General features: G+C 42.6%; 1 protein-coding gene across 1 annotated transcript in view; it reads right to left on the bottom strand.

Annotated features, from left to right (window-relative positions):
- The window catches only part of scfd2 (sec1 family domain containing 2), a 114992-nt gene that overhangs the window by 90054 nt on the left and 12438 nt on the right, over window positions 1-12500 (bottom strand). The window contains exons 3-4 of the mRNA XM_031311947.2: window positions 9163-9290; window positions 675-850 (exon numbers count right to left, since the gene is read on the bottom strand). Of these exons, the coding sequence (XP_031167807.1) occupies window positions 675-850; window positions 9163-9290 (304 nt within the window). The remainder of the gene's footprint in view (window positions 1-674; window positions 851-9162; window positions 9291-12500) is intronic.

Below are 12500 nucleotides of genomic sequence, written 5' to 3' on the forward strand. Positions count from 1 at the left end.
GTAAGAAATGTCCTAAAATATCAGTTCAGATCACTGCTAAAGACCTGATGTGCTGACTGGCTGGTCTGGCTTTTGATTTATTCTTACCCTCTCGTCTCTCCATCAAACTTGCCCTCTGACCTTTTCCACAGTCAAACACACGTGTACATCCGCCTCTGTCCGCCCCCGTAAACTAGACCTCTTCCTCCTCTGAACTAAAAAGCCTGTAAACAACATGATGGAAAATCTGCCGTTTTTCGCTGTGTTTACTGGATTTGAATGTTTTTCCTGCAAACACAACTGACCTTGTTTATGAAGGAGAGGAATCTGCAGGGTTTTTTTTCTGTCTCTGTCAGTTTAACACAACATTCTGGCCGCCATCTAGCGAACCACAAGCACCCACTTACCTGCTGAGCATCGGTAATAAAATATTTACCCGAAGGGAAAGATGTGCAAGAATAATTGCCAAGTTAATTACAAATTGCGAGTGAATGTTCTGCTTTTCTCAGCGTAACATCATTTTGGATACAATTTAAAAAATGGGCGTGCATTCTTCAAGTTGTATGATCCACATTCCTTTAATATTAAAAAAGAGAACTGCTTGCATCTGTGCTGGATATCCCATTTTGAGACTTTTCACTTTTCATCGCCTGTAACACATATGCATAATAGGTTTGTGTAAGATGAGTACGGACCTGCAGCAGCAGCCTCTCGAAGGCCAGGCAGGCATCCCAGCGGGGCAGGCTGGGGTGGCCGAGTGTCTGGGCCGTGGCCAGGCCCAGCTGGAGCACCCCGCAGTGACTCTCTAACGCCCCCCAACTGCTCCGGAACAGCTGCATGTAGGAGCGCAGCTGCTCGGGGGTCACGCGGCCTGAGAGGAGGGAAGAAGTTCCTGTTATTATCTGGGGAGTCACCACAAATTCATCAATCAATATTGGTCAAAGTGCATCGGTACAGTTTTTAAAAACCCATCATCAACTGTACTTCTGACTGTTGGTCTTTTGTGTGCCATGAAAAGCTACAAGGTTGCAAGGCACGCACGCACGCACGCACGCACGCACGCACGCACACACGCACGCAGGCTGGGCTTAGGGCAGAAAGGGGAATGAGATGATACCAAGATAGACCATAATATTTTCTTAATGAGCAAAAACTCCACAGCAGAAGTGTGTATGTGTGCATGTGGCTGTGCCAGACAGGAAGCCATATTCTCTATATATGTAGAGTTTCCAGTGAGATGCTTACATGAGTCACAGTATACGACTCAACGTTAATGAGTATGTCTACATATACTGTAGCAGAGGTGCAGGAACACTGATAAGAGCCCTTGAGAACCCGTCTTGTGTGTGACTAGTAAGTGCAAATCAAGAGGTTTTCTCTCAACATTTATAGAGGCAGCAGAGAGAGACTGGATTTAGTGGACCCCTCCCACGAAGATTCACAGAGACACAGGAAGAGCGAAGTAAAGGGTGTAAGGGCTAGAAGGGGGGTGTGCAGGGTGGCCTGGAGGTACGAGGGGCTGTGTCAGGGGCTGGGACAGAGAGGGGGCACACATTAACTCCCCATAAAGCCTACTTCTTCATGTTGATGTTCTGAACCAGCACCAGATGTGGGAGTATTTCATGTTGGACTACATGGCCAATGTTTTCCTTAGCAGGGCCAAACACGTGACTGGAAAAGAAACAGACAGGCAGGATACAAAATGGAGCAGAAATCTCCAGAATACTAGATACTATATGAAGTCTTGCAACACATTTATTTAACTTAATTTAACTGGATAACAAAGTCTAGGAGTGTGAAATATTTTCTGAAAGAAATTTGGAGAGAATCATCCAGGGAAGATCGTAACAAAAAACTAATTTTCAGAGCAGCTGATAAGTAAACCTGACAGCGAAATAGATTTCTGTTGGGAAATAAGTATCTTCATAAGGGAATTATCTTTCTTGCTGAAATTAAAGTATTTCTGAAGAATGAGCTTCAGTCCAGACATATTCAAAAACCTGAAAAGCTCTATTGTGAACATATCCAGCCATAAAATCCTGGCAGTATACCCATGGTTCACTGAGTTTGATGTGCCAACCATAATTCAGCACAGAACCAGGAAATATGTCCAAAGCTAGGGCCAAGCATAATTCCTCCTGAGAAAAGGAAACCAGAAGAATGGCACACTGTAGGCCAAATATAATCCGACTTTAGATCAGATCATAGATCATATGAGACTGAGGGCCAGATGTACGTACATTTGCGAATGTAGCGTTATCAGCGCCATGGCCAACCAGCAGAAAGCGTACGCTGTGATACTTCAGCTTACGTCGTATTTACCAAACCTGCAGTTCATCGGGTAATCAGCGCCTTTCTCCGCCCACTATACCGTAAATTGCGCTGTAGCAAAGCGTTAAGTACTGGTGCTATGATACGGCTGAGTGCAGACTGCGATATTCCCACTGCTGATGCTATGACTGTTTGAAATGATCCTGATGCCAGTATTTGTAATGTAGCGAGGAGTTTAACAACTGCTGGAATGGAATGTGAACGCTGAGTTGGAGATTCAATGTCATCTTTGATTTCTTCCAGTAACAGCTGCTTAATCTGTAACTAGGGCTGTCAAACAATTAAATTTTCTTAATCGCGATTAATCGTTGAATTTCTATAGTTAATCGCGATTAATCGCATGTTTTATCACATGATTAAAATTCTATTATTTTGCATTTCAGAACTGTTTTTAAGTACATATTAACAATGGAAAGCAATTCTTAACAGTGTATCTTGATTGGGAATCAAATGAATGTAAAGAAAGTGATTTTATGAACTTGATTTTAAGATTTGTATTTGTTTATTATATATTAAACCTAGTCACACATTTGAATCTAGAGTCAGTATTAGGGTTGGGTATTGTTTGGTTTGGATACTGGTGCTAAAGTGATACTTTTAAAACGGTACCGGTGCCTTAACGGTGCCTGAACCGATACTTTTTAAGAAAGTTTAAAAAAAAGAAGGGTACTAAACAGTTGGCGACATTAAAGAACGGCTTGTTTATTGCTAAGGCCATATCGTCAAAATGAAATGTTTAATAATAATGTAATCACTACAACAATAACTTATTTCACTAGTAAATAGCTGTTGAATGACAAAAACAACCACCAGATGGGAAAAGGGTATTTAACAACAACTTTGAATGCACCACGAGGCTGTAAATTACCAGTTTCAGTCTTGGATTACTGCTGTCATTTCACCAGGAGGATATGCAGGGAAACCTTTTAAGAGGCAGGGAATTTTCACCGCAAAATAGAGGCGCGCTGTCATGGGCGTTTTTTGTACATACCGTGGAATACATAATTAGGCGCACTTTACGCTTCCCCTCCCATCTCTTTATGAGAAACTCCCACTTTCCCCTTCACCCTCCCATGAATGCATATGCATGACACGGAAAAGCGCAATTTGCCATTTTCAGTCAAGGGGGTAAGCCTCTCTCCTCAACGTGTAGCTCCTATGGCGCCATTTTGATGCTACCTAGCTCTCACCCACCGTTAGCATTCCATTGACTGCCATTCATTTTGACGTCACTTTGACAGAGAATAACTTTACATCTGAAGCGTTTAAAGACTCTATTTGTCCATTGTTTATTTCTAAAGAAACACGACAATGTATAAAAGGCTCCATTACCTTGTACCTCACGTTATGGCTCCGTAGCAGACGTTTTTGTAAAAATAGGCTAACGATTGTGTCATAACCACGCGACTTACTATCGCATAGTAGAGGAATTACCGTATAGTACAGGAGAAGCTCTCAGGCAGTTTGGACTTCCATTAGCTGTTTAAGTTTAATTACTAATGTTAACTATCATTTTAGTGATCAATAATTAGCCTGTGTCTATGTTATCTCCTTACATATACCTACGCTCTCCTCTCTGCTAGATTGGTAATGATTGAGATTTCTCTTGGCACAGCTACCAGAAGACTTCCAACTTTCAAACAGGTTGCTCACGTCACATCTACGTCTTCAAGCTCAGTTGGAGGCTGCTCAGTAACGCTCAGCCATCACCGGGAAAGTGCTTCTAATATCCTTCACTGGTCTCCGTCCAGAGCAACAGGATCTGTTGATCCGCGACAGGCAGTCTGCACTTTTACCTCAGTGCGGCCTGTTTGTACATACCTCGCCATGCTTTTACGCGCACGTTGCGAAACAAATACGCCTGAAGTGGCCGCAAAAGCGTTAGTACATCTGGCCCGGAGTGAGAACATGTTAGACAAAATATAACTTAAGACAAGAAAGCCATACAAATGCCTGTTCTCCATTACACAATCAAACAGCCCTGGCAAAGCCTTAGCTCTTATCTGTGGCACTAAACTGCCCTCGAAACACTTGTGATTCCTCAGGCATCTTGTTGCCAGATGCAAAATGAATCTCAGGGAGATGATCTGTCAGCTGAGCTATGGCTTCAGACAAGGGTGTTCCTGCACGAATAACGGGCTCTAATTTTCAGGCTCTGACTGAAGAATACACTGTACTTGTGCCTTGACTTGATTTTTACATGCCTGCTTTATCATTTGTTTAAGCAACAGTTTTCATTAGGCACCATTACATCTTATGCCTATCGCCGTTTTTCAGGTAATTTTAATGCATTGAAAGATACACCATTGAGTTCATTGAAGTTTTTATGTTTCAGTAAAAGTTAAACGATGGTCCAACGTCATGTATACGATATGTTTTCGAATATAGTCTTAAGTCGATTAGATAATGTGTGCATGAAATATGGAGCTATTTCAATGATCAGCATGTCTGTTTTGTTCACCAGCGCCCTATGGTTTTAGGTATATAAAGTACTGTGTCACTCTTTGGATATCAGAGCAGAAGAAACCTGAACCGTTTGGCCATTTTAATGTGCACTCTTCTTTTGTGCACTTATTGCAGATGCAGCCATAAAACAAATCACATTTTCAGTCCCATGCTTTTAACAGTTTGAGTTGCTGCCCATTTCAGCCTTATGTGCAGAAGTGGCAATTGAGGTTCAGCTCATGATCAAAGTCCTCAACAATGCAGAAAAGCACAGGGCCAACAATGATTTAGTCCTGTTTCTGGAAGATGACTTGCATTCTAGGTGTACAGGGTTACTCAGAGGCTAAGTGATGTCCGATGTCAGCTTGGGTCTGAGCGGTGGCTGGTCTCAGCAGCTCGACAGCCTCATAAGTAATTCTACATGGATGGGGGACAGAGGAAGGCTGAGAGACTTTTATTTATGCACTCTAAGATGAGGAAAGTCCTGGTGCTTTTATTTGTGGATGCATGTTGGGGCCCCGTTCAAGAATCTACTGCACAGAAGTGGAGAACACAGGCTGCAACAGGGCAGCTACACCGCCACATTACTCAGACCATAAGTGTCTGTGTTGTAAAAACACACACCTTTAAAAGATCCCATACTGTAAAAAGTGAGCTTTCCAAGTCTTTTTTATTATAAAGCCAGTCAAGGTGCTATATAAATACTGTGAAAGTATCAAAACGCTCAATTTACAGAGAAATACACACAGCCCGTATTCAGAAAGTGTGCCTTTAAAGGAGCCGTCAGGACTTCCGTACGGTTGTGATGTCACAACTATACTGTATATAGGTAGAAGATGCCGCTACAGTGCTGTTACAGTCATTCCCCGGCTGCAGTGACAGTGCAGAGAGCGCGCAGATGCTGAAACCCCAGAAACGCTGACTGATCTGTGCAGATGGGGCTTTTTCAGGAGGGGGGCTTAAAGAGATTGTTTCAAACAGAGAGGAAATGAGAAATGTACTGAGAAAAAAATAACGTGTTTTTGAACATTAAACCATGTAAACATGTTCTAGTAGGAACCAAAAATACAAGTGTGAACCTGAAAATGAGCATAATATGGGACCTTTAAAAATGTATGGAGTGATTCGGAGAAATTTGGAGAAAAATATACATCACCTGTATGTCGATTATTTTCTTGATTATCGATTAGTTGTTTGGTCTAAAAAATGTCAGAAAATGGTGAAAAATGTTGATCAGTGTTTCCCAAAGCCCAAGATGTGTTTGTTTTGTCCACAACTCAACAACAAAAAGATATTCAGTTTACTGTCATAGAGGAGTAAAGAAACCAGAAAATAAGCTGGAATAAGAGAATTTTTCCTTTTTTTCATAAAAAAATGACTCAAACTGATTATAGAATAGAATGCCTTTTATTGTCATTATACACATGTACAACGGGATTATCAAAATATGTTGGTGATTAATTTAATAGTTGACAACTAATCGATTAATCTTTGCAGCTCTAATTCAAAACAGTACTTTGTAGGGGTGTGCAAAACAATCGATTCTCGATTTTAAATTGTATGTCTACTACAATCACATGGGAAAAGTAACTACATTTACATACTGTGTACATCTGTTTTGTTTTTTAAGATTATGTTTTTGGGCATTTTTTGGACAGCAGAAGACATGAAAGAGGAGAGAGATGGGGGGATGACATGCAGCAAAGGGCCGCAGGTCGGAGTCAAACCCGGGCCCGCAGCGTCGAGGAGTAAACCTCTATATATGGGCGACCGCTCTACCAACTGTTTTTTTTTTTTTTTTTTAAATTGAGAATCGTTTTTGAATCGGAAATCGATTTTGAATCGAATCTTGAGCCTAAAAATCAATATCGAATCGAATCGTGACATTTTCTGAATCGTGCATTCCTAGTACTTTGTCTCCAGTCACTTGACTAAGCTGCGATTATCACAAATCAAATCTGATCGGATTATGGATCTGTTGTTGTATTCCTACTGTTTTTTGTCTTATATCCTTAAAAAACAATAGGAAAAACTTGAGTTCAGCAATGTGTGTGAGAAGGTTTTGGAAGAACTAAAAGTGGCAATACTGTAACTGTTGTAAGAGCTGCTACCTGATTTACATCAAACACAGTTGATAATGTTGTCACTGTTGGTTGACTGATTATTGTAAACACTGTGGTATTTCCATAGCAATAAATGTCCATACATTGTGATCTATGCTGACATTTTCTTTCATTTGCTTGTACAATGTTGAGATGAAACCTTTTACGACGGGAAAAAAATGCTGTTTTTGTCCTAGTAGTTTGTACAGAATTATCTTCATTGCCAAAATGGAACTATATGATGTGCAAAGCCTTTTTTGCCATTTAACAAAACACACTGCAATTGTCATTTAAATTAAGATTAGAAAGGGGAGATGATCCTGTTAAGCATGAATACTTGTCTCATTGAAACTATTGTGATATTACACTCTTCGAGATCTCACTGCATGAAAATGATGAATGCCATCGGTTGTCTGCTGTTAAAAGAGCAGACTGCACCACAAGAAGAAAGGCCCTGTCAACACATCTCATTTACACTGCAGTATCGGTGCACACAATATATACACAAACTGTATAACCTTGTGACGCACACATATGCAATGCATAAACACACACACACATACATAGATGAATAGATAAAGGCACTTTTACGGACGATGAAACCAAAGCTGTCCAACTAATTCCCCGCTATGAGCAAAAACACCCAAGATAAACACTGGACTCTGCACAAGCACATACAGTACGTACGTACACACACACACACACACACACACACACACACACACACACACACAGGGAATTTCGTCATCCTAGTGTGCTATGAGAAACCTGACGGGTCAAACTCAGGCTCTGAGAAACTGATTATTTTCTCTGTCTCTCTCTGGATGATCCTATCCTGATGAGATGAAAAGAAGCCAAGTTGAGTCCAGTGTGTATGTGAGAATGCAGGGCCTGCAGTATCCTGATACTCCAGTATTTTTCTCCAGTAATCTGCATTAACCCGCCAGATTGAGAATGAGTTCGGCTGCGAGTGGAAAAATTGTACTCTCCTAGAGAGTGAGTGGGCACTGAGAGAGCAGATAGGTATTATATGCTAAGCGTTTTGTGTTACTGGGTTCAACTTTGGCCTCATATGAGCAGAGCATGATGGATTGAGATCTCGCCGGGGGTGCTGGTGGGCAGGATGGGAACTTTGTGGGGGGAGTGCGCTGGGAGCTCAGGGGGCTTCATGGAGTCTGGTCTTCTGCCAGTGGGGGTATAAAGGTTCAGTGTGTGAGGAGTTGGACAGTGCCCTCTTCTTTCTTTCTTTCTCTCTCTCTCTCTCAAGAAAGACATTAAGTCAACAGACTGTCAGTCAGCAGGCGGGAGCAGCTTTAATGCAACACCTTCCTCATACTTTCTTGCGTTTGCTGTCACTCCCGATCTCTTTGTTCCTTTTATTTCTGCAGCTCCGTCTCTTGTTGTTGTGCATTTGTCTAAAAAAATCCATAATGTAGCAGCTATCCAGATTTAGAAGGACTGCTGTTTAGCAAAAATGTGTGAAAGGAAACCACCATGTGTACGCAGATGCTTGGCAGAGTGTGTGCGCATGTGTGTGTGTGACCTCCAACATATTACAACCTGCTTGTTACGAGAGACGAGACCTTCTTTACCTCACAGATTACAGGCGCTGAGGGACCACAATGCCCCTCCCATTTAACCCCCTCCCTCTCTGCCAGATGCTAACCTGCATATTAGCGCAGTGTGTGTGTGTGTGTGTGCGTAGTACATCCATTACCAATGTGAGTCAGAGGGCAGCGTAAAGGTGAACGTGCACAAGGGCATTGTATACTTGTGCAGGTAATGACTTTATTTTTGCATGCCTACACATATTTTTATCCCTCACTTCAGCCCCATTTTGCTTCATTAACAAACAACAAAGTGTGTGCAAGGGAGCGTGTGTGTGTGCGTGTGTGTGTGTGTGTGTGTGTGTGTGTGTGTGTGTGTGTGTGTATGTGTGTGTGTGTGTGTGTGTGTGTGTGTGTGTGTGTGTGTGTGTGTATGTGTGTGTGTGTGTGTGTGTGTGTGTGTGTGTGTGTGTGTGTGTGTGTGTGTGTGTGAGTGTGTGTAATAGAGCCAACATGTGGTTCAGATTTCCTCTGTGGCCACATGGGCAAATACACGGCAAGGAAGAGAAGTTGGATCTCAGTAGGGGGCGCTATGGTTCTGCTCCAAAACACACACTTCTCTCTAAGAATATACATTTACACTCATGGCGCGTTTACTTTAGGTCATGTTTATTCATTTGTATTCTCTGTATTTTGTGTTTTATGTAATGGGAAACAAGATGTGTCCTATGTTCTATCTGTGGCATTCAGTGTCTTACCCATGCTCATCTTGATTGGCAGCTTCTCCTTACTGGCTGTTTCCACTAGTTGCCGACGGACCTCCATCACCCCCTCTTTATGTTTATTGGTCAGCATGGCCTCCCATAGGGACTGTGCTGCAGGTGACCTGGGAGGAAAAAAAACAATCAAACAGGCCATTTATTCATGAGGAGAAAAGAGAAGAAAAAAAATCACCGTAGTAGAGATGAACAGTATTTTCAGCACTAACAAGCTGAGCTGCTCCTGCTGTTTGTTCAGAGCATGCAGGACTCCGAGTATAAACACAAAAGGGATAACAAGGACGTGATCGAGTGCTCGTCTCAGTGATAGAGAGCCTGCTGGGTCGGGGTGCGGCGACTCCCCTATGGGACCCCTCACAGGAAAAAGCTGAAATTAGTCGGGGGGAATGTTCTCAATCCACCTTAAAACGTCTGTGTGCCGACATTCCTCTGGACTGATCGGTGGCAAAGCAACAAGAGACCAAGGCTCCTCCTGATACCATCTCAGTCCCTGGTCTCATTATCCGCTAGGTTATGAAACACACTGATCCACATCTCTAATGGGAGACTGAGGACAGGGCATGTGTGCAAGACTACTACCATCTGCCAGCGAGCAGCGGAAACAGCTTCAAGTCTTTCCATGAAAGAGACAAAGAGAGGAGCTTCATCCTCATTAGCTCCCTAGAGAGTGGCGCTTTTTTCTTATGAACTGGGTCCTGTATATAAATTCATGCCACTCCATTGGTCTCCTCTTAGATGTCTTGCCCTGTTAAAAATGCACTGACACGTTGTTGGCTGGATAAAAATAAGGGCATCATAAGCTTACATCTCTGTCTGTGCATCTGAGAGCAAGACTGCCAAGATCTTCTCGCTACTCTCAGGAGTGACCAGAAACTCAAGAGCGAAAGAGACAAAGAGAGACAAAGGGCTCAGGACAGAGAGAGGGGAGGTACGAGGAGAACTCGTTGACAAATCCACTCTGTTTTTCCTTTTTAAACTTTTTTCTTCTCTCGCCTTTTTTTTTTTCCTCCTTTCTAACTGCCATGTGTTTAATATCAGATGTAATCTGTTCCAGACCTTGGGCTGGGGCTGGATGGGGAGGAGAGGGGCTCACACTGGGACGCCCGCCATCTTCACACTAGAACCAGACACAAAGGCCGGCAAACGCGACTTAGCCCAGGAGAAGAGTCCAATGTAAAAACTGATACAGCAAAAAAAATACATATATAATAATAATGACAAGACAATAAATGAGGTAATTAATAAAAAAAAAACCTCTTGGCTTGCTTAAGTTAGGATGAAGACATGGATACTGCATTGCAGTTATTGGTCAAGAGTTACGACATGGTGTCATTTCTGGAAAACACTTCTCGTAATCCTTCAGAAAAAGGCCTCCCGTGCACTTGATGAAGTATCAGAACTACGAGGATTGCGCAAATTGTCAAGCCCCACATACTTGTCGTGATTGAAATACCAATAGTGTGACTTGACCATGCCATATGTGAGCAGTCATGTGTGCGTGCGTGTGCGTGTGTGTGTGTGTGTGTGTGTGTGTGTGTGTTTGAGAGTGTGTATAGAACGCATCTGTATATGTTTGCACACAACCCTGTGCATCAGTGTGTGTTCTGGGAAGACGGGGGCCTCAGTAGAGTGTGGATGAAATATGGTTGTAATTTGGCTCTCTGCCCCCCAACCAGCCCCCCCACCCGCGGGCCCGATCCCCTGACGCTTTCTCTGGGCCATTTGGTCTGGTCAGACGAAAGGCAGGGGGGTTTGAGCTGGGCCGAGGGGTGAGGGGTGAGGGGTGAGGTTTATGCTGGCAGGTTGTGAGACAGGCTCCATAACCAGCCAGGAACCTTGTTGAGTAACTACTCTACTATGGAAGAGAGAGAGGTGTGGGGGGTGGGAATGTGGGGTGCGTGTCGTTGGCCATCTGCAAACATTAAGTGCAGAGGGTCTGTTGGAAAGGCTGCTCTGATGAAACCTGAGGGGGGCAGTCTTGCTTTTGACTTGTGTACACCATAGTGAAGGTCCACTCTGGCTTGCTTGGACAGGCTGAGTGTGTAAAGAGTTAAAAGGAAGTTAGACATCAAATACTGTAACATAATAAACGCACACAACCAAAAAAAACAGTTGTGTGCGTACCACAAGAAAGAATATACAAATTTTGCTCATTAAAGTGATGAAATACCTCTGACCGTGTCCAAGTCATTAATGAGGGGGTGAGGAGGGGGATAGTATTCCTGGAAGTGCATGATGTAGCAGAAAAGAATGGCTCTAACCATTGTGACTCAGGATTTCTTAAATTTACTCCCCATCCTGTGGATCCCTCAGCGTTTGGCCGAACATGCATGTGTATGTGCGCACACACATTTCAGTGTTTATTTCCTGAATTACTCTGACCCCATGGAGGGGGGGTGTTCAGTATTCATAACATGAGTCAGAAGTGAGTAATACTATATACAGTACAGTTATATATGATTAATGAAACGTCCTGGACGGGCGGCACAAAAATCCACATTTTCTCACTTCCTTCTAGTAGTGTCAGGTGTTATCATTTTAGTTGACCACTTTTTGAAATATGTGTCTGAGATTTCATAATAATAATAATAATAATTCTAGTGTAGAAAGAATCCCCGATAAACAATGTGATGTGAATTTATGGAAGTAACCAGACTTGTTTTATTGTTTCTGTGAAGGGAAATTGCTGTAAATTTTAAAAAGTATTTTTGGAATGTTCTGAGCACTACGGATGAAACAAGACTGAAGTACATCTTATTGCACTGGTGGCAAAAATCTCAGAGAAAAATATATCTTAAATCTCTGCAAATAAAATCAAAACTCTCTGCATTGTTAGACACCGCTAGAGGTAAATGTGAAGCGGAAAATCTGATTGCCTAAAGCTCAGGAGTTCTACAAAGCCTATCCCCTGGACAGCTGAGAAACTTTATACTAATCAAAGCTCATCAATATTTGACATCACTTCTTGGTGTTTCTCAGCATCTGTACAACAAGTAACATTCATAAACTACAGTTACGGAATAAAATGATCAGAAACCAAGTGCAGATGATCCAGATGATGTGTGTGTGGACTTTCCAACATGTCTACATGGAACAGACTCAGTCTAATGTGCGAGGTCAGGCCCAATCCCTAAGTGAATTACTTTATGAAGTGTGTTTAATGGGTGAAAACACACTGTCGGTTTCCTGTAAACATCCTCACGTACATGCGAGGGAGGTGGACCAAAACCAGACCTGGCCTTGAGTGTCTGTGTGTCCTGGCAAGAGGGACAAATGACCTGGCAGATTTATATGGAAAGATAAAAGGGGAAGAGGAT

This window comes from Sander lucioperca, chromosome 11 (assembly GCF_008315115.2).
Source record: "Sander lucioperca isolate FBNREF2018 chromosome 11, SLUC_FBN_1.2, whole genome shotgun sequence".
Taxonomy (NCBI): domain Eukaryota; kingdom Metazoa; phylum Chordata; class Actinopteri; order Perciformes; family Percidae; genus Sander; species Sander lucioperca.